The sequence below is a fragment of the Rhinatrema bivittatum genome, unplaced genomic scaffold, assembly GCF_901001135.1.
Source record: "Rhinatrema bivittatum unplaced genomic scaffold, aRhiBiv1.1, whole genome shotgun sequence".
Taxonomy (NCBI): Eukaryota; Metazoa; Chordata; class Amphibia; order Gymnophiona; family Rhinatrematidae; genus Rhinatrema; species Rhinatrema bivittatum.
Genome location: NW_021821372.1, coordinates 21,906 through 44,424, shown reverse-complemented (window position 1 = coordinate 44,424; position 22,519 = coordinate 21,906). Strand labels below are relative to the sequence as shown.

The window sequence follows — 22,519 nt, the reverse complement described above, 5'->3', positions numbered from 1 at the left end:
TCTTTCGAACTGGGGCACACCCAGTCGGAAGCCACTACCCTGCTTGTGAGGCTACAGAGTAGCTTAAAGTGAAGCAGCCTCAGACCATTGTTAACCTGGGACATGGCCCTTACTCTGAGGATCTGGATTGGGGTTGCAGGGTAAGATCTAGTGTTTTGGCAACTTAATAACTGAGGGCTTCACTGCAGGGTCGGAGCGTGAGGCTCTGCTGCTGCCGGGGATGCCTGGACTATGAACAGAAATAGTGATGAAGCTACCTGGTATGGTGGACTACTGCTCACAGTGAATAATGGACCACCAGACCGGGTTCAACACCAGTTGTAAAGAAACTTGTATATTGTGCAATCGTACCACTGTTCTTTAGAGTTGTAACTGCTGCTCCATAGAGGTTACCCCTATTCATTTAAAACAAAGCAAATGGTCCTAGAAGGCAAGAACATAAACAGATATTACAGATCGGGTGGGAGCTGGGTCACTACATACTACATATCTTTACAGGGAGTACATAGATGGGAACTGGAATAGCCCCATTGGGTGATACTAATAACTCTAGGACCATGGGGTGGCTTGCTGAAATGGTGGCTACTACCTGGTGATTACTACCCATACTCAATAAGCCTTCACACAGTTAATGCAACTCCAACATTGCTCTCTGCTTCAACGGCAAGGAGAAATTTGGAAAAGAGGATTTGCATTCAGGCAACAACCATAAAGGACTGAACAAATAAGCGTGGGGGTAGATAGTTTCTTGCCGCATTTACTATCCTAAACCAATTAAGCCTGATACTTCACTTTGAATGCATAAACAGCGTTGCTCTCTGCTTCAACGGCAGGGGTAAATGTGGAAAAGAGGATTTATATTCAGACAACATCCAACAAGGCATTGATCTGTTCAGTCGGGGTAAACAAGCTTCGGGGTAACTTGCTTGATGAGGCAGTTACTACCCTTAATCATTAAACCTTACGATTCACCTTTGATGCAACGTCAACATTACTCTCTGCATCAATGGCAGGGGGTGGCAGGAAATTCGAATCAAACAGTTACCAACAAGGGCCCTGAACTTGGTGGTTGGTGAAACAGATAAGTATGGGAAAATAAGTGTGGGAGCTTGCTGGGCAGACTAGATGGGCCATTTGGTCTTTTTCTGCCGTCATTTCTAAGTTTCTATGTCTCATTGTCTGGGGGGGAAAAAAAAATTCCATGACAGTGAGCGAGAAGTCTCGGCCTTGTGGTGCAGCAGACGGCAGCGGAGTGAAGAAGAGAATTGTTGTTAGCAACTTTAAATTTGACTTTGTCTTTAGCAACACAGAAGGAAAATTGTCAGAAAGATAATTTGTGTGCTCAGGGCTCGCCCACAGCCGTACATCATCAAAGCTAAAAAAAAAAAAAAAATAAGGCCCCATGACAGCAAAACATTCCAGAACTTTAATGACATTTTTTTGAAGGATTCAAGTTATTGATTTTCTTAAAACTCATATTTCATTGCAGAGCCTGCTGGAGCCGTTTTCCAAGCTGCTGAGTTTTGTAATTCAGAATGCCGTCTTTACCCTTGCCTACCTCGTGGAACTGTGCGGCCTTTGTTACCGAGCCTTCACCAAGGTGATGATGAGTTTACGTTTTTCATTTTGATTCACTGGAAAATAAAATAACAAATTTCCTCCACTTTTAATAGCTCCTACGACAACAACTGGTAACTGATACCAGTGGAGGAGTCGGACGTGCCAGCAGTTTTAATGTGGTCTGACTAATCAGTAATTATGTTGATGCAATGTTTAATTGCTGCTGTAGATTGGTGGTGTGCTCCTGAAATCAGCTACACAGGGAATCATTTTTAGAGCCTGTGCTTTGATTGGAGGAATTAGAGACTGTACTGCATGAGGGCAATTTTCAAAGCCATTTCCCTCACCCTCACCGATTGGCTGAAAGTACATGCGGACTTCCACAGCGCGTGCATGTTTAGCCAATTTAAAAAGATGCATTCTTGGGGAAGTGTTTAGGTTGTGTGGGAGGAAAACAACACACGTATGAGAAATTTTCAAATGTATGCGCACTCTTTTGTCCCCTCTTGGCCACCCACAAAAATGGCAGGGGCAAAGTATGCCAGCCCCTTGTGCATGCAATACTTTATGCTACGGATGTGCATTTGTTTTCTAGTGAAATGAAAAACGCAACCTAAAGCTTTGTTTCATTTTGTTAGAAAACGAAACAATAAAACAACCCAATGCAATTCGTTTTTTTTTTTTCGTTTCAGATGCCACTGCTGCCAAATTCTGGTCCCTGCCCAACTGCATTCAGAAATGTAACTGTTACTGCTGCTGCCAAAACTTACCCCCAGCATGCAGAAATTAAAAAACTGAATTTACCCTCCACTTCCCCCGATGTAGTTTATTACATCAGTAGTCCACATGGAGTAGGAGAAACCGCCTGCAACTCCTGCCCTGCCAGATTTCTGAAGTTGGCACCATTTTGTTGTATGGTTGTACCACAAAATGGTGCTGGCCTCATTTTCAAATCATAAACCGGCGGGGCAGGAGTGACTGGGGATCACTTCTGGCCCATTTAGACTAGCAGATCTGCATGGATGGGGTAAATTATGTCAGAGGAGGCCAAATTCAGTTTCTTAATTTCTGCACATTGGTGGGTGTGTGTGTGTGTGTGGTGGAGGCAGTGGGGTTGACAGCAGTGGCAGTTTAGTTTCTGCACTGCGGAGGGATTTGGCAGGGGAGAGGAAGGAACCTGTACCTTTTTTTTTTTTTTTTTTACTTTCGTATCGCTTTCTGGATTTTCTGTTCTTTTGAGGTTTATTTTGTTTGAAAAAAACAAACATAAATAAACATCAAATTAATTGAAAACTAAATTTAAAAAAATGCAAAACAAAAAGGAAAAAGCTAAACCTATTTTTTCCCCTGGAAACATCCTTACCTTAGGCTGGCCTGATTTTCAAAGAGAAGCTCTATAGACAATTTCTCTGTGAAAATTAGCTACAAAGTATATGGGTTAAAAGTGCGCACATACTTTGCGACTGTCTGGTAGGAATGTGCATTTCTTTCAAACCGAACCGAAACAGTCCATTTTCATTGTGATTCAGATTTCCCAAAATGAAGGTGCTGGCCACACAGAAACCCTGGAGATTTTTGTTCCTGGAAGTAGTGAACTTGATTAGCAGATGGTGTGCACTGTTCCAGAGAACCCCCCCCTCCCAAAACCCCCCCAAAAAACAAAGTGTTGCCCCTACCACTAACTGGGTCTGATGCCTACCAGGCTGAGGCTTCCCCTAGCCCCTCCAACCTCCCACCTGCCCTTCCTCACATCAAAACATCTGCAGGGTCTGGGGCTCTGCCTGGTCCCCATTGACCCCTTTCATGGGAATTCAGGCGCAAGAAAAGGGAAGGAGTGACCGTCATGTACGCCTTGCCCCCCCGGAGCTCTTTTAAAAAGGATGCCAGCTGGCCCTGGGACTGGTGCCCTCACACTGATGTCAGTCTCCAGGCCAGCCAGCGCTATTTTCTTTTACAGCTGTACGAGAAAATGCTGCTGGCCGGCCCTGTGGTTGGCATCATTCTGATGTCACACACTTGGCACTGGTTTCAGAGCTGAAGGGTGCCATTTTTAAAGGGATTCTGGACATTCCTCCCATGCACATTGCAAGGCATGCGATTTGCCTTTGATTTGTATTTCTTACAAGAACATCGGTATATAAAAATTAAAAATAATAATAATAATAATAATCTCTTTCATGTTGTAAACATCCTGCCACTCACAAATATTGCACTTTATGGTTTTCGTCTGTTTGCTCCTCCGTGGGAGTTATTTATGGGACCTTGTGCCCACGCCCTTTGCTCTGCGTGGGTAAAACTCTTCACTAGTTAAAACCACGTATTTTTGAGCACTGCTGTTGCATCCTGTAGGCTCGAGTGGAGGAAGGCACCCTTAGCTGAGCACTAGACATCGACTTCATCGATCTCTGTTTTTTGTTACTGAATTTTGTAAAACCTTCAGCACGAGCTGGCAATTTTTCTTGCTGTCTCCTCCAGCGCGAACAATGTTGGATCTGTATATTACAGACTCTGCACTCTTTTGGCCAGAATCAAGAAAATGAATGGTCTGTTTTCCTTTAAAGTCTCTGTTCCTAGTTTTTTCATATTCTTTCATATTGTCCCAACACATGCACATTTTTTTTTGATCGGTTGTCTCTGTGTCATGTGATCTTTGATGCTCGTCCACTTTTGAGCATTTGCATGTGATTGACAGTCACTATTGGCTTTATTAATAAATATGTTCTATTTTTGTTGTTTACTTCATTCTTGTTTTCCTGCTCTTGGTTGTGTTTTTTTTAAAATAGGAAGTTTTTTTTGGCACCATTCACTTTGTGTTTCCCTTTGTGGGATTGTTTGTTTGGAACATGTGACCTTTTGAGACTGTTTATCCTTCTTTTATACAACACAGTCCATTGATCAGTTCCTGATACACCTGCTTTTAGTTTACAGAGATATCAAATGTACGCCCGACTATGTTATCCATGATTCATCAGTAAGCTACATATAACGAACTTTTTCTTTTTTGCTGTGTGCCTAGGTTTACCTGCCCTTTATTTATATTATTTCTTTGTATTTTAGACATTAGCCCCTCCCGTCGCAGCTTATGTGAAACACGGTCCATGTCGGGGGACCTTCAGCATCTGTGTCTGAAATTTGGAGCTTTTTTTTTTTTTTTGCCATTATTAAGTTTCTATTTTGGATTCTTATTTGGACAACTGAGTTTTGCTGTCTACTATAAAATGACAATTTGTGTGTATCCCCCAGTTCCTTGTTACACAAAAGCGAATGCTGGGGCTGGGGTTCTAATCGCACAGCCCCTCACCGAGCAGTGTCCCCAGGAGTACCGGCTGCGGTCCATGAGGATTGCAAACAGGAGATTCCTGCTTCTGCAGTGGCCGGGGGGAGGAGAAGAGGATTGAGGCTTCACAGTCTCTGATTCCTCTGGCATAGGGGTGGTGAGACCAGGGAGCTCTTCTCCTCCATCTCCTCCCACAGAGATCTGTGCTACCTTTTAGGTAGAACCCGATTATTGCACTCCCAAAGGGAAATGTGAAAAATGAGAACATTTTCTACACTAAGGAACGTAATCATCCATTATCCGAGCAGTTTACTCTGGGGTAGCATCAAAGGATCCCTACATGTAATAGTTTTAAAAAGGATCCCTACATGTAATAGTTTTAAAAAGGAACTCAAAACGTGGCTATTTCATAAGGCATACATTGGGCATGAACAAATCCAGTAAGACCAGAACAGTTGAGTTGATATTAATCTTATTTTATTTTGCTTTTATTTCATTTAGTTTTTAACTGTCTTATTTTGATTATTCTTATGGTTTTTTAATCTTTTATATTTCACATTTCTAATATGTCTGAATTTTATGAAGTACTGTTATTGATAATATGTGTTTATTTATTCTTTTATTATTATTCTTTTTGAATTTTAAGTATTTTATAAACCATTGTGATGGAATATTTTCTTAATGATGGTATATAAAACCTGATAAATAAATAAAAATAATTGTCTTTTTCTTCAAGTCTCCTGATTCTCAAAGCTGTAGAGAGCGTGAGTCTCCTTTAAGAGAATTTACGGAAGCAGAAGTCTAACTGTTATTTTTTCCTTTGTTTTAGGAAAGGGATAAGTTCTACTTGACGCGCAGTGTTATCCTCGATCTGCTGCAGGCTTTGAAACTAAAAACGCCTTTACCAGATACAAACCTACTGCTTCTGGTCCAGGTAGAGCGTGCATTTCTTCTGTAATGCTATGAGGTTTGTTTGTGTTTACGAGGGGTTCTAGTGGTAGGGCCTCCCTCCTCCACCAAACTGAAAACTTTAATTCTTTTCAAAATCGAATTCTTTTCGGTAAATCTTTGACAGGAGCTCGCTGCTTTTTTTTTTTCTGCACCAGTATAAGTCCACTTCTTTCAGTGCTTCAGCTCTCAAGGATTGCACTTCTCCCCCTGTGCTTCACCTGATCATCTAACGTTCATTGTCCTACTGCTGGATGTCATTTTAATGTTTACCCCTACAGAAAGCTGTTTTTCCGTCAGGTCTTGCCAGAGGTCAGAGCGCTGGCTACAGAAACCAAAGTGAAAAAAGAGATTTTTTTTAAATGCAATCTCTGCCAGTTACAATTTCAGTACAAGTCTGTATCAGCTGTTACATACTGCTTCTGAGAAGTGATACTTCCTGGGATGGACAGGGTGTATGTGTGTATGAATGGAAGCCTGCCTGGGATTTGGGTGCATGTGAATGGGAGTGTGCCTGGGTTGTGTGTGTGTGTGTGTGAGAGAGAGAGAGAATGGAAGCTGCAGGTGGATTCCAACCTGCCAGTGGCTGAAATGAAGATACGATCCTGGGACTGCTGGTAGATCCCAACCAAAGAGGTGGAGATGCCTATGGGTTTGTCTGAGAGGGAGCGCATGTGTGTATGAGCTTGTGTGTGTGTGTATATATATTAGAAAGAGAGGAGAAAGTTTGTGTTGCGTCAGAGGTGGACCCTTGGGCTGAGGTGGGGTTGACGCAACCTGTAGGCAAGGACCTACGGGTCCCCACCGTCAGCAGATGGAGTGGGCTGAAGCTAGAGGCTGCTGGAGCTTCACCGGTGAACCGTTGTGACGGCAGCTAGCTTAACGATGGTATAGAAAAGATTTTAAATTAAAAAAAAATAAATAAATACCAGCCCTCATTCCCCTCGGGTTGAGCCTTTGGGGGCCGGGGCCAGCAGGACTTAGGGTGGCCTCAGAGTTAGCTAGGGATGGAAGGTGGTTCAGCACAGAGACAGCAGCCAGTAGATGGCGTAGTCCTATCCTGACTGGATTTGGTACTGGAACTCGGGCGCCAAAGGAACAGAAAGTAACTGGAGGCGCTCAAGCAAAAGAAGGCCTAAGCCTTGTAAGTCTATGTCCAGAGAATAGGCAAGGAGAGGCATCACTAACAGGCGAAGATCCAAGCCGGCGGCAAGTGGCAGTTGTGGCAAGCGGTGGAGAACTCTGGACACAGGAGAGTCTATAACGTAGTCTTTCAAAGCAAGGGCCAGGACATGGAGAAGGCATGCATAGTCAATCAAAGCAATGGTCAGGGCGCGGAGAAGGCAGGCGTAGTCAATCAAAGCAATGGTCAGGGCGCGGAGAAGGCAGGCATAGTCAATCAAAGCAATGGTCAGGGCGCAGAGAAGGCAGCGTAGTCAATCAAAGCAATGGTCAGGGCGCGGAGAAGGCAGGCGTAGTCAATCAAAGCAAAGGTCAGGGGCGCGGAGAAGGCAGCGTAGTCAATCAAAGCAATGGTCAGGGCGCGGAGAAGGCAGGCGTAGTCAATCAAAGCAATGGTCAGGGCCTGGAGAAGGCAGATGTGGTCATCATAGCGGAGATCTGGGACTGGAGAGAAGCTGAAGAGTAGTCAGGCATAGCGGAGGTCCGAGGCTGGAGAGCTGAAGAGTAGTCAGGAGTGGCGGAAGTCCGGGGCTGGAGAGCTGGAGTAGTCAGGCGTGGCGGAGGTCCGGGGCTGGAGAGAAGCTGAAGAGTAGTCAGGTGTAGCGGAGATCTGGGGCTGGAGAGAAGCTGAAGAGTAGTCAGGTGTAGTGGAGATCTGGGGCTGGAGAGAAGCTGAAGAGTAGTCAGGTGTAGCAATGGTCAAATCCAAGAGTCAGTCCAACACATAGACGAACAGGAACACGGAGAACAGGAACCGGGAACCACAGGAAACAAGAACACCACGAAGACACAATTCTAGGATCAGCAACGAGTACTCGGAATACGCGGAGACCTGTTGCAAAGGCAACGCTATGGAGCGAGGTCTGAGCTTTTATACGCTGAAGAGTCTGACGTCAGCATCTGGGTCCATGGCCAGGTTCCTGCTGTGGGCCCTTTAAAAGGACTAGTGAAGCACGCGCGCCTAGGAAGGCACGCAGCGCTGATTGCGGCGTCTCTCCGCGGGCCACGCGGAGATGCCTGACGAGCAGGGACATTTTGGCTGGCAACACCGGGTAGCGTGGCAGGACCAAAGGCACTGGAGGGAACCCGAGGTTGGAGCTGGTGGCCCACCGCCGCCAGAGAAGAAGAGTCAGGCACTGGAATCCATCTGAGAAGGTGAGAGGGCCGTGGGCGGCACACTAACAGTTTGTGCATCCCACTCCCACTAATCCACAACAATCTCAGGATGACTGGAAATCAAAAGTTCCCAGGTATGGAGAGCCTTTTTAGTTTTATTTTTCAGGTGTTATATGATGTGTCTGCTGTTTTGAAATATTTTATTAGGGTTTGGAACATTTAAAAAAACTTGTATATGTTTTTAATTATTTGCTCTTTTATTCATCAGCTTTTTAAAAAATAATATTAGTAAGTTTTTAGTATTATGATATTGTATTTATTTTATTTCTTGATTTTATTGTTTGATGTTAGAAGAATGGTGATGGTTCTGTTTTCTCATTGTTGCACTGCATAGTGTCTGGCTCCTTGCAGTTTCCAGTTCAGTTTTTGTTTGCGCATTTGTATTTCTACTTTAGGGTTGGTCTATTCTGTATTTGGTGAGGATCTTTTTATGTTCTGCATGTGTGACTGAGGTGAGGCATTTTCCTAATAAGAAGTGCATTAGTGATTTTGGGCTTTCAGAGGGTCAAGCACACACCCAACACACACCCCAGGTAGGCCTAATATCATATCAGTTCCAAGTGTCTTTTTTAGAGGGATTTCTGGTTGGCATCACAGCAGTGCATGTCAATATAATGTAAGTGATATTTTTACCTCAGAATACTGTACTTTGATATTTTTTATGTAAAATATAAATGCATAACTCTTAACTGTGTGCGTGGAATGGGGCCGGGGGCATAGTGCAAGGCTAAAAGGTTCGCCTAGGGCACTAAATACCCTTGCACCAGCCATGGTTTCGGGGGTGGGGGATGGTGTCAGTTTTTAAAGTTTGTATCACTGAAAGGAGCTGGGCTTCCTATTAGGAAAATGCCTCACCTCAGTCACACATGCAGAACATAAACAGACCCTCACCAAATACAGAATAGAGCAACCATAAAGTAGAAATACAAATGCGCAGACAAAAACTGAACTGGAAACCGCAAGGAGCCAGACACTGTATGCAGTGCAGCAATGAGAAAACAGAACCATTACCATTCCTCTAACATCAAACAATAAAACCAAGAAATAAAATAAATACAATATCATAATACTAAAAACTTACTAATATTATTTTTTTGGTGGGCCTGGGACAGAGAATGAATGAATGGGGCGGGGGAAGCACAGTAATTGTTCGCACAGGGCAGCAAAAAAGCTGGACTTGGGAGCTGAAATTCCAGTAGGAAAGTTCACTAGAAGAGCTCGAGTGCGCTGATGATTTTCTGCCAGGTCACACCAGGTCACTGACCTGGAACCTTTTTGAACTCGCTTTCTTTTCCTCATTGCAGCTGGAGTGGAAGCTGGGGGCTTCCACTAGCCCGGACCTGGTACTCTTTTTGTCCTTTAGAAAATGACCACTGCTCAAGTCAATCAGCTGGCCTGGCTGAGAGTTGGCCGGGGCTGAACCCTTGCACTTTCAGGAGGGGAGAACAATATTCCAAATCCTTTTATGTAGGTAAAGTGCAATTTAATGCATGCAAATGGTCTGTCTGGAGATTGCCTTGCCACAAAACAGCTAAAGGTCTGCACATTGGTCTGTAGTACCTTGGACTTTCAGCCTCACTTAGGGGTGGCATTCCCGGGGATGGGAGCGTGCTCTAGGGTGTTTGGGGGTGAAGCCCGCAAATAACATGCCCAAATTGTACTTTCGAGTCTATGCTTCTGGTTTTCCCGAAGAATGGTCTACCTGCCTGTGGGATGTTTGCGCTCGTAGGAAGTTTCTACGCAAATGTGCGCTGCTGCTTTCTCTTTCAAACTCGGCACCAGGTCTTGGGTTGCGGGCATGGTTTGAAAGCTGCCTGCATAGTTGGCAACAAAAGGTTAATTCCATGGACTTTCTCAACTGATGATCATAGTAAAATGATTCTTTCCCGAATGACCCTGTGCAAGGAGAGGATTCACTAGCAAAATCCTATTCCTTTAAATTAGCAAACGCAGTGCCATACGAAGCATTTGTAACAAGTATTTAAAAAAAACAACCGACCTTTTTTGTTTGTTTGGTGATATAATCCATTCTGTTGGCGTGAGTCGTATGGTGGTGGAATGTGGGGCAATTCTTTTGCCTACTCGTTGGGGGTACAACCTGTGCTGAAAATCTGGAAAATTCAGATTGCATCAGCCCAGGCTTCAGCATGCATTTAGAATCCAATAAAAAAAATCCTTACATTCTGCAGTTATAGGAATTTGTTCAACTGTTTCTGTAGAAATGATAATAGGGGGTAGATTTTAAAAGCTTGCACTCGCATGCGCGCGCACACATGGACACCCAATTTTATAATATGTGCGTGCGGGTGCACGCATGTTATAAAATTGGGGGTCGGTGAGCACAAGGGGCTGCACACTTGTGCATCCTGCGCGCGCCGACGCCTGCGGCCTTCCTCAGTTCCCTCCCAGTCCGCTCCAATTTCGGAGTGGACTGGAAGGAAACTTCCCAACCCCCTACACTAACCTCCCTACCCCTTCCCCTAACCTACCCGCCCCCTAGCCCTAACCTAATCCCCCCCCCAAATCTTTATTTTACCTTTTGCGCCTGCCTCGGGGCAGCTGCAGGTTGCGCGCGCCAGCACCCTGCCGGCACACGATCCCCAGGCACAGTGGCAAATGGCGCCGGGCGCCTCTAGCCACGCCCCACCCTGCCCCCTCCCCACCCCTTTCCCAAAGCCCCAGGACTTACACACGTCCCGGGGCTTTATGCGCATGGCCGGACCTTTGAAAATAGGCCCGGCGCATGTAAGGCCACCTACGCGCACAAGTCTTTTAAAATCTACCCCTATAAGTATCAGTTTGTGTAAACCAGTTTTTCAGTCAAAGAAGCACTGGAAATCAGCTTGGCTCATACTTTCTATTTGGTGTCAAAACCCCAACTCTCCCCACCACCACCACCACCAGATTGCCGAGAATGTAATCAAGAAAAGATTCGGTCTGCGCTAATAAAGCCATGTGCTACCTATTAGTGTTGTAAGGCTCACAGAAAATAATATATCTTTCAATTTGTCATTAGTTTATTTGTACGGATATTGGAACAAAACTGGCTGAGTCAACAATTATCCACAAGCAGATGATTGCCTGCATGCCTGGGGTAAGTAATGATTCAAGGCCAGTCTCTTTGCTTTCGCTTTGTGATAATACTCGACATCTTTCTTGGTGCATTGGATTCACTTGTTTATGTTAAACCTCCTTGGTTTATTTATGCTGCCGTGTATTGAGCAATGAAACACATTGTTGAAAAATTGAATAGTGTGGCATTTACTGTAATGAACTACACTGGAATTTCGGCTTCTTATTTTTTTATTTTCTAACCCGTCAGCTTCCTTTCCCTCTTCCAGGTCTCTGGCTCAGTCAGAAATGGTGGAAATCCTGGCACCACGAGCCTTTGATCACAGCTACCCAGGGATTTTCTCCCCCTCTTTTATATCCTCCCATCCCCCAATCTGGACATCGTGGTGACAGTCCTGCAGCAGGGACCAAACACCTGGGTTCCTTTCGAAAGCCTGCAATCACGCACCCTGAATCTGGCTACTGGGAGGTCCATATTCAGTCACTGTCTGCATAGCAAAGTTAGCCAGATAAACTTTATTTGGCTAACTCTGGATGTATAGTCAATAGTGCTGCCGCACTATTGAATACAGCTGGCCATCTTAAAGTCAGCTGGCTAACTTTAGGGCAGTTCTTTGGTCCAGCAAGACTTATCTGACTAAGTTAACCAGCTAACTTTGAATATCAGAGTTAACATAGCCAGTGTAATGTTCCCGGAACAATGCACCATCTGTAATGAAAAAAGTTTACCAAAGGACAGGACAACAGAGACAGTGTATTTCTCATATGCGGAAGTCAGCTCCTAAGTTTGAGAGACTGACTTAATTAGATATCCAATTAACTGTACTTAAATACACTTTTGCCCAGGAAGTTAGTACAACCCTCCTTTGATTTAAGATCACAAGGTGAATAAACATTTGCTGACACTTCTAAACATCTTGAGAACGCCAATTAACCTTGATTTTATAACTCTTCATTGTGTCTTCAAAGAGGTACATTTGTCTTTTCTGCTATCTAACAGGTCAATACAGTAAAGTGCGGCCGCGGTTACCCTGCTCCTAACCCGCTTTCTACTCACTTTTCGGCTGCGTTAGTCCAACCCGCGATACACTATCCCCTTTAACCCATTCTTACCGCCTCTTTAAATCACCGGGTAACCCCTTTCGCCCGCGGCATGTATATTAGATGTAAACGATCAAATTAGCTATTCCCTTCCATACAGTAACACGCGCCCCGACTATCACTTTTTTACCCTGCCATTTTGCCGCGTGTTTAACCTGCTAACTTAACGCCTACCCTTACCCCTGCGTTAGAGGCAGGGGTAAGGGTAGGCGGCAAACTTTCCCCCAGCCCCCGCTCACCTGCCCTGGCTGCGTCCATGGGTGCTGGTCTCCGGGGCAGCCCCAGTTCTCTCCCCTCCTCCCGAAGCAACGAAAACGGAAAAAATCGAAAAAGCGAGAAAAAAAAAAAAAGCGAAAAAGCGAAAAAAAAAAGTAGCAATGAAGTGGATGGTTCTCCTACGCTCGGGATTGCCAGTCCTCTCTCCCCTCCTCCCGAAGCAAGGCAATCCCGAGCGTAGGAGAACCGTCCACTTCCTGGTACCTGTCATTTCAAATGACATTTGAAATGACAGATACCAGCGTGTCCGTGAAGCGTTAGGCCAACGCACCCAGGATACTGTATAGCGCTCTATACAGTAAAATGGGTTGTGCGGGCCTAACGCTTCACGGACACTTCTTGGACGCAGCTTGCATTTGCAAGCTATTTAAATACAGTATCGAGCGGTAGGTGAGCTGGACTGTGTGTGCGGCAACCGCGGGTGCGCCGGGCACTAACGCAGCTCTTCCTACTGCTCCTTACTGTATAGGCCTGTAAGTGTGAGATAGTTTCAGAGACAGTTTCAAGACAGAGCATTGCTTCCTGGAGCCTTTCTGGTAAATTTCCACTAAACAGGTGCCTACAATAAATTTTATTATCACACCAGCTAACTCAACTCCTCCCTGTTATGCCCCTGAAATGCTCTTTATGTAGCCGGCTAAATTCTAGAGATGTGCAAAGCCTGAACCTTTTCATTCGGGCTTCGTTTTTGAGCCGCCGCGTGACATTTCGTATTTCCCGCGGTTTGGGCCTTTTAAATTTGGGGGAACCCGAATTTCGGGTTAGTGCGCGCTAACACTTTTACGTTAGCGCACACTAACGGGGAGTTAGCGTGCACTAACCCCATTAGTGTGCACTAAACCCAAAAACAAATTTTTCCCAAAATTTTGGGAAAAACTCATTCGAGTTTCGGGCTCCCCGAACCACGACAAATTAGGCAATTTCGTTGAAATTTCCTAATTTGCCCTAGACACATCCCTACTAAATTCTAGCTGGCAAACTTATTAGCTGTCTAATATGTAGCCTGCTCATTGACCAAACATTAATTTAGCAGATAGCTTCTGAGTTATCTGTCTAAATGTTTCTGAATATGGACCTCTGGGTGTTTCCATTGAATGATGACTATGATTCTCTCCCCCCAGGGGCTGTAAGCGCTACTTCCACACCTTCTGGAGGAGGTGGTGAAGACTAAAACTGTGACGGATTTCAAAGGGGCATGGGATAAACCCTGTGGATCCCTAAATGCTGTAGGATGGGAATAAATAAAAAAGCTTAACCGGCCCAGAGCAGCAGCAACTACCTTGGGAAGCATCCCCAGCACCAGCTGACCTGGAGAGCGAAAGACTCAACTCGGAGATAGAACTGGGGGCTTTCCCCAGCCTTAGACTAGAGTTTCTCCTTATAGTCATATAATCCCCCCTTGGGGGAGGTGGCCACATTTGCAGCCCTGTAGAGCACTGAACCACTCACACAAAGTAGGTGAGACTCGGGTGCTTTGGGAGAGAGGCAGAAATACTCCTGAACTCCTGCAGGGCCACTAAGAGGGATTCACAGCTCACAAAATTAAACAGTCCGCTGCAGAAATTTGTGCTCCCAACACAAATAATTTACCAGAAACAAAAATTAAGTCCAGAAGGTTCAAACAATTGTAAGAAAATACAAGAATTAGTTCTTCTTAAACCTATAGATAGCACAGTAAATCAGACACCATTTTTAAGCACTTCCACAGTTCAAATGTCAGATCCAAGCAAGGAAAACTTGAACTTCCCCAGGCTCCTGAACACTTCTTCTTCCTCAGATATCCTTCAGAACTAAGAAATCCTCTTCTCCCAATTTAGAAATGTTTCTCAGATACATTGTTGGTGAAAACTACCTCTTGGACAATCCCCCAAACCTGAGTCCTGGGGATAGCAACCCTCTTGGATCAGTCCCAGCACTCAAGCAGAAGGGAGATACACACTTTTCCATAGGAAAAGAAATGACGGCTGTCCTTTCCCCCACTGGAGCTTTGGATGAGTGCAATTCCTCTGCTGTCTCTCCTAAATTCCTTGGTTCAAGATTCCTCCTTAGTGAGTCATGGAGTCATCCTTATAGTCTCATGCATACTGACCCACCCTTTGAGAGATGGACCCTCCTGTCACTCCCATAGACCAATACACCCTCTGAACTCCCTATGAACCCTCCGATGCTGGAAAAATCTCTTTTCTAAAGAAGAGAAAGGCCACTCTTCTACTAGTAAAGAAAATACTTCCACGACAAAATCTCTAACATTATCAAGCGCTTCCCCTCTAAGCCCGCCCCTACCCCTCCGCTCCCTAACCACAATGGTATCAATCTGCGATCCCTTGACCTCACATCTTTGTGAGCGACATTGCGGAAGGGATAGAAGGTAAGGTATGTCTTTTTGCGGATGACACTAAGATGTGCAACAGAGTGGACACGCCGGAAGGAGTGGAGAGAATGAGACGGGATTTAAGGAAGATGGAAGAGTGGTCGAAGATATGGCAGCTGACATTCAATGCCAAGAAGTGCAAAGTCATGCATATGGGGAGTGGAAATCCGAATGAACTGTATTCGATGGGGGGAGAAAGGCTGATGTGCACGGAGCAGGAGAGAGACCTTGGGGTGATGGTGTCTAATGATCTGAAGTCGGCGAAACAATGTGACAAGGCGATAGCTAAAGCCAGAAGAATGCTGGGCTGCATAGAGAGAGGAATATCGAGTAAGAAAAGGGAAGTGATTATCCCCTTGTACAGGTCCTTGGTGAGACCTCACCTGGAGTATTGTGTTCAGTTCTGGAGACCGTATCTCCGAAGAGACAGAGACAAGATGGAGGCGGTCCAGAGAAGGGTGACCAAAAAGGTGGAAGGTCTTCATCAAATGACTTATGAGGAGAGATTGAAGAATCTAAATATGTACACCCTGGAGGAAAGGAGGAGCAGAGGTGATATGATACAGACTTTCAGATACTTGAAAGGTTTTAATGATCCAAAGACAACGACAAACCTTTTCCATAGGAAAAAAATCAGCAGAACCAGGGGTCACGATTTGAAGCTCCAGGGAGGAAGATTCAGAACCAATGTCAGGAAGTATTTCTTCACGGAGAGGGTGGTGGATGCCTGGAATGCCCTTCCGGAGGAAGTGGTGAAGACCAGAACTGTGAAGGACTTCAAAGGGGCGTGGGATAAACACTGTGGATCCATAAAATCAAGAGGCCGTCAATAAAGAGTGGGTGGCTAGCCAGAATGACGGCTACTGCCAGGAGACAATACCCTTATTCAATAAACATACACATGGTTACTGTGACTCCAACATCGCTCTAAGCTACAACAGCAAGAGGAAATGTGGAAAAAAGGATTCGCACTCACAAAGTGGGGAGTAGCTGGCTTGTTACGGCGGTTACTACCCCAAACCAAATAAGCCTGATACTTCACTTTCAATGCATATCCAGCATAGCTCTCTGCTTCAACGTCAGGGGAGAAGAAAAACTGATACTTCACGCATATCCAGCATAGCTCTCTGCTTCAACGGCAGGGGAGAAGAAAAACTGATACTTCACGCATATCCAGCATAGCTCCCTGCTTCAACGTCAGGGGAGAAGAAAAACTGATACTTCACGCATATCCAGCATAGCTCTCTGCTTCAACGGCAGGGGAGAAGAAAAACTGATACTTCACGCATATCCAGCATAGCTCCCTGCTTCAACGGCAGGGGAGAAGAAAAACTGATACTTCACGCATATCCAGCATAGCTCTCTGCTTCAACGGCAGGTGAGAAGAAAAACTGATACTTCACGCATATCCAGCATAGCTCTCTGCTTCAACGGCAGGGGAGAAGAAAAACTGATACTTCACGCATATCCAGCATAGCTCTCTGCTTCAACGGCAGGGGAGAAGAAAAAAGGATTCGCACTCACAAAGCGGGGAGTAGCTGGCTTGTTACGGCGGTTACTACCCCAAACCAAATAAGCTTGATACTTCACTTTCAATGCATATCCTGCTTCAACGGCAGGGGAGAAGAAAAACTGATACTTCACGCATATCCAGCATAGCTCTCTGCTTCAACGGCAGGGGAGAAGAAAAACTGATACTTCACGCATATCCAGCATAGCTCCCTGCTTCAATGGCAGGGGAGAAGAAAAACAACCAATAAGGGCTGAATAACACAGTCTGGGTAAAACAAATAAGCATGGGTGTAGCTTGCTTATTGCGGCGGTTACTTCCCCTACTACCCATAACTAATCAAGCTTGATATTTCACTTGGTTGCAGCTCCATCACTGCTCTCTACATTAATGGTGGGGGTGGAAGGGAAATAGAACCAAAGAGCTAAGAGAAACAGATAAGTATGAGAAAAAAATGTGAAGCTTGCTGGGCAGACTGGATGGGCCGTTTGGTCTTCTTCTGCCGTCATTTCTATGTTTCTATGTTTCTATCTGCCTTAGAGATAGAGACCATCCTAAAAAAGATAAAACCAGCCTCTCACATTGCAGACACAATCTCCACGAAAACCCTCCTCTCCATTCCCACCTCCATTGCTAAATACCTAGCTGATATAATAAATTGCTCACTGACCTCCGACAAAGTCCCAGACCCCCTCAAACTCGCCGTTGTCAAACCCCTCCTCAAAAAACCCACCCTCAACCCCGCTGACCCAGCAAATTTTCGCTCTATTTCTAACCTGCCCCTCCTCTCCAAAGTACTCGAGAAGGTCGTCAATTCTCAACTCTCTGACTTCCTCGAGGACCACCCCATCCTACATCCATCCCAATTTGGCTTCCGCAAGGGTTGTAATACTGAAAATCTCCTGCTAGCAATCACCAACACTATCCTCTTAGGTATGGACCAAGGGAAGTCGTTCCTACTCGCCATCCTTGATATCTCAGCAGCCTTTGACACGGTCAATCATCAAATCCTACTTTCCCTGCTAGCAGAGATAGGTATCGCTGACATAGCATTATCATGGTTCTCCTCTTACCTCTCCCACAGAGAATACCTAATAAAAATCGACAAATCTGTATCAGCTCGCATTCCTCTCACGCAAGGTGTTCCCCAGGGATCCTCACTCTCCTCCACCCTCTTCAATATTTATATACTGCCCCTCTGCCACCTACTGTCTGACCTAGGCCTGAACTTCTTCTTGAATGCCGACGACGTGCAAATTCTCATCCCCATCCAAAACACGCTCAAAGAAACCCTCCAATTCTGGGATTCCTGCCTAGCCGCCATCAACACGCTATTATCCAACCTCCACCTTGCTCTAAATGCAGCTAAAACTGAGATACTCATTATATCTAATCAACCTGAACACACACCCCTCACCACCCTCCCCCTCCCTACCTCTACCCTCTCCCCATCCCCCTCTGTGAGAGACCTGGGAATTGAACTGGACCAGCACCTCAACTTCAAAGCTCATATTAAGTCCCTGCTAAAGGGGGGCTTTTACAAACTCCACATTCTTAAAAAGCTTAAGCCATTGCTTCACACACAGGATTTCCGCCTAGTCTTGCAAACCACCATACTTTCTAAATTGGACTACTGCAACTCCCTGCTCCTAGGCCTCCCATACTCGACCATTAAACCCCTACAAATCCTACAGAACGCCATGGAGAGAATCTTAACAGACACCCGAAGAAGAGAGCACATCACCCCTATACTTAAGGATCTGCACTGGCTTCCCATCCCCTTCCGTATCCAGTATAAAACTCTTACCACCCTTCACAACGTGCTATATAAAAACAACCCCTGGCTCAAAGATATGCCACATTTCCGCGCAACCACTCGTCCAGCCAGATCCTCCCTTGCAGGCACCCTGCAGACCCCCCCCGTCAAAATCGCCCACCTCACCACTACCAGAGAAAGGGCTTTCACCATCGCCGGCCCTACCCTCTGGAACTCACTTCCCACCCATCTCCGTCTCGAACCTTGCCTGCTCACCTTCAAAAAAGGCATCAAAACTTGGCTGTTCAGACAGGTCTACCCTGACATTAACCAAACCTAGACACCCTCCCCCCCAGACCCCCCCCCCCCCCCGAGTCACCCCCCCCCCCCCCGGTCACCCTCCCTCGTTACCCTCCTCTAGACATCCTCCCTTCCTCCCCACACCTCCCAGAAATTTGCTGTATAACCTGCAGCCCTCCCTCCCCATCTTCCTTAGTATCCCCCTAACCTGTGGTAATATAACAATATGTTGTAAATAAGTTCCTTCTGCATTTATAGTTTGGTTTCACTTTCTCACTCTTCTGCACTTATTTCCTTCCTCTCTCCTCTCTCCCCTTCCCCACTCCCTTTTCTCGCCTGCTCCCGTCCCCTGCCTCCTGTTCATTGTAATTTCTCCTTCTCTGAGTTATTCGTAAACCAGCGTGATGTGTCCTACGAACGTCGGTATATTAAAATCTGTTAAATAAATTAAATAAAATAAATAGTAAGAGCTAGACCCCTTACAGTCACTGAATCCGTGTTATTTCAATGATCAATACAAATAATAAAGAAGAGACACTTAAAAGTTACTCTGTCTCCACTGGAACTCATTGAATTATAATATTGCCATTTGTTCTTGGGGGTCAGTTCCTGACAGTCTGAATGTTCTTTAAAGTGTGGTCGATCAGATTTTGTAGTGGACCAGAGGGTTAAGGCAGTCAAAAGAAAGAGTGACCAAATCCTCTCTGTGGAAGCACTGATAGTTGGAACTAGTTCCAGAAGCAATTGTGGTATATGCCCAAGTTGTGGTTCCAACTGTTCTGAGTTTTATTTGCATTAAAAAATATATATATTTACAGGCTGTTCCACCACAACAATGTGAATGTGCATAGGTGTTAATTATCTGTGCTGAGCATAGTGGAATCCCATTTCACGGTTCAGATTTCACATACCCCTCCTCCTTGAAAGTTTTTCTTCCATTGAGGGTTTAACTTGGAGCTTTAGGATCTCATCCAGTTGTCAAATCATTAATACATCTTACTCTGACTTCAGATATATTACTCACAGTAAAGCTCTGGGACTTTAAAGCACTTGGTTTTCTCCTCAGCATGCTTAAGGAAAAGATCTTCTGACTCATTCTGTACTGAAGGCTTTCCTTTCTTACAAAGTACCTGCCTAGTGAATCCATCCGTTCCAGAGCGTTTCACATTCTCCTTAATATGTGCATGTTGGGAGGATCCCCCGTGATTCCCCGTTCCAATTGTTCTCACTGACTGGAAACATCTCACAGATAAGGCTCCATCCTCCTTCCGGGAATTCACAGCTTCATCAGGCGCGGTCTGATTCTTTCTGACCAGGCATCTGGTAGGTAGGCGCGTCCTTTCACTGGAAACAACATTTTTCTTTTGTTTTGAAAATGAAACAAAGAGCAAAGAGAGAAAACTGCTAGATATTTCTGCTTATCTGTGTTTCTTTTATATGCAAAATTGAATAAAGGATGTTTAAAACAATGAAAACAAACAAAAAGCAAACAAAAGTTTGTTTCACGTTTAAAAAAAAAAGTAAGCTCCACCCCGCCACAATAGCAAACATAAAAAGGCTGGCCAGGCCAGGCCATCCCCCCACCTACTGGACCCCCTTAACCTCTTATTTCATGTATGGGATCACTCCCAGCTGTAATGGCACTGGCCAATCTGAACTGAACACTCTCCTGGATCTTGTTCACGGAATCTCTGTAGGCACCACCTCTAGGAATCAAAACACAGTGGTTCACACATTCTCTGGCACATACCATGTATCACTGGAGCCAAAATAAGATCGATTCTGTTGGTTGTCTTTTAAGAGGTCTATGCAATACAACTCATGCCAAAAATATTTTAGCACTCAAATGCTCAGTAAGAAACTACTTTAGGTGGTACTATGCAATTCATTTTACTGTGTGCACATTACATTTCGGCCTCACTGCCGTGGCAACAGTACTAAGATGCACGGTAACCAAACAAAAAAATTCACGAAAAACTTTAATAAATAACCCATTTAGACTGTAAGCCTTCTGGGGATAGGGAAATCCCTACAGTGTCTGAAGGAATGTAATCCACTTTGAAAAATCACTTTGGGTAATTTTTTAAATCAGTAAAGCAATTAATAAATATTATTGAGTAAATAAATATTAAATTAAGTGTCATGAAAGGTGGAAAAGTAATACAGTTATTATGGCTCTTCATAAATGCATACGAACTGACGTAAAACTCCAATATGCTAATAACATAGCTGCTGGAACATTAGATTACGCTAACAATCTGACCAATAAGTATTGAGTGATGTATACTGAATATAATGTGAAGGATCATGTAATGGAAATCTTAGGTTATAATTCTACTTCAAAGCACCCCAGTTAATGTTTATGTATCAACCTAGAATATGCATTTAACATCAAGATGAAATAGATTTGATATAAAATTGACCTAGAAAATATATTTGCTAGAAAATGTATATGAAACAGAATAGGAATGTTGATCCAGCAACCGGAGGCTGATATTGTAAACTGTTGTGATCTGATTTTGGAACAGCAGTATATAAAACTCCTAAATAAATAAAAATAAAATATTATTATTATTATTATTATTATTAATAAAAAAACTGATATGTATGTTAGCTACCTTCTGAATTTCTCCATACTAGCTTGCCCAAAATTTAAGGGACATTTAGCATAGGGGATTTCTTCCTCCAAATCCCCCCCCCCCCCATAAATAATGATCTGCGCACTCCTCCTCTTCATCACAATCCCACTCCTGGGCATCCCATCCTGATCTCCCCATCCCAGTTTAAACAATGGCATTGACCCGGGGCCCCTTCCAGGGCATCCTTTTCCCCCACCCACCCAAACAATGGCATTGATCCTCTCCATGGCATTCCCCCTGAGAAATGATTAGAGCTGCCTTCAGAGGCATCTGCATGCCATCCCTTCTCCCCTTGAGCCATGACATGAAATCCTAACCTGGGCCTGCCCCCCCCCCCCCCCCCCATCCACTCCCCCTGAGAAATGATGCTTTCTCTTTAGGGGCATTCCCCTCATTCCCTCCCATCCCCTGAGCAATGACATGGGCTCCCATCAGGATCTCTTCACAGTCCAGCCACCCCTCTGGAATGGCACTTACCATGCATGGTGGCCTGGTTTGGCCTCTGTTGGAAGCAGGACGCTGGGCTTGATGGACCCTTGGTCTGACCCAGTATGGCATGTTCTTATGTTCTTATGTTCCCCCTTCTTCACTGGGAGGTGTGAGTGGCAGCTAGGCCAGCAGGAGGGCTCTGCAAACTGTGTATCAGTAACGAGGTGCCATCTAGTGGCACCTCGTTACATATTAAAGCGGCATTATGGCTCGTACATAGTGATGCACTGCTAGGTTGCATCAACAGTTCATCAGCTGGGCTGGCAGGAGGTCTCTGCACTTGCTCCTGCCAGTGAAGAAAGAGAACCTCTGGAATGGTAACTGTCCTTCCAGAGGAGTGGGTTTTCCTAAGTTGCCTCTAGTGTGGACCAATGTCATTATTCTGGAGGTGGAGAAAGGGATGGCTTCATTGCTCAGGTTGGGGGGAGCAGGGGGATGCCCCTGAAGGGGGTCCTATGTCATTGCTCAGGTGGAGGAGGGGACTGCCTTGGATGGGGTTTATATCATTACTCAGGTAGTGATGCACTGGAAGGAGCTTGTGATTTTGTGAGGAGAATGGGGGATGCTTCATGAATTATCATCATCACCAGCAGTGCTCTCTATTTTTTTTACATCAAAAGAGCTCAGAGCATGTTACAGCAGGTCAAGAATTATACATTAGTTATGAAGGGCTTATGGGAAGGAAATTCTCCATGCTGACTCTTTCACTTCAGGCCCTGGCGGATTTTACGACTCTACGGGGGTCATTTTCCAAGGAGTTACCACGGGAGATAAATTCGCAAATCATGCTAACAGCCATTAACACAATTTGTGAATGCAAATTTGTAATTCAGGGGGCAGAGCATATGTAAAGCGGGAAACA

At 45.0% G+C, this 22,519-nt stretch overlaps 1 protein-coding gene across 1 annotated transcript in view; it reads left to right on the top strand.

Annotated features, from left to right (window-relative positions):
* LOC115082633 (protein unc-79 homolog) overlaps positions 1-22,519 on the top strand; it is a gene marked incomplete at its 3' end in the record, with an annotated part of 47,122 nt that overhangs the window by 3,638 nt on the left and 20,965 nt on the right. Inside the window, exons 2-4 of the mRNA XM_029586841.1 lie at positions 1,490-1,600; positions 5,667-5,771; positions 11,160-11,237. Of these exons, the coding sequence (XP_029442701.1) occupies positions 1,490-1,600; positions 5,667-5,771; positions 11,160-11,237 (294 nt within the window). The remainder of the gene's footprint in view (positions 1-1,489; positions 1,601-5,666; positions 5,772-11,159; positions 11,238-22,519) is intronic.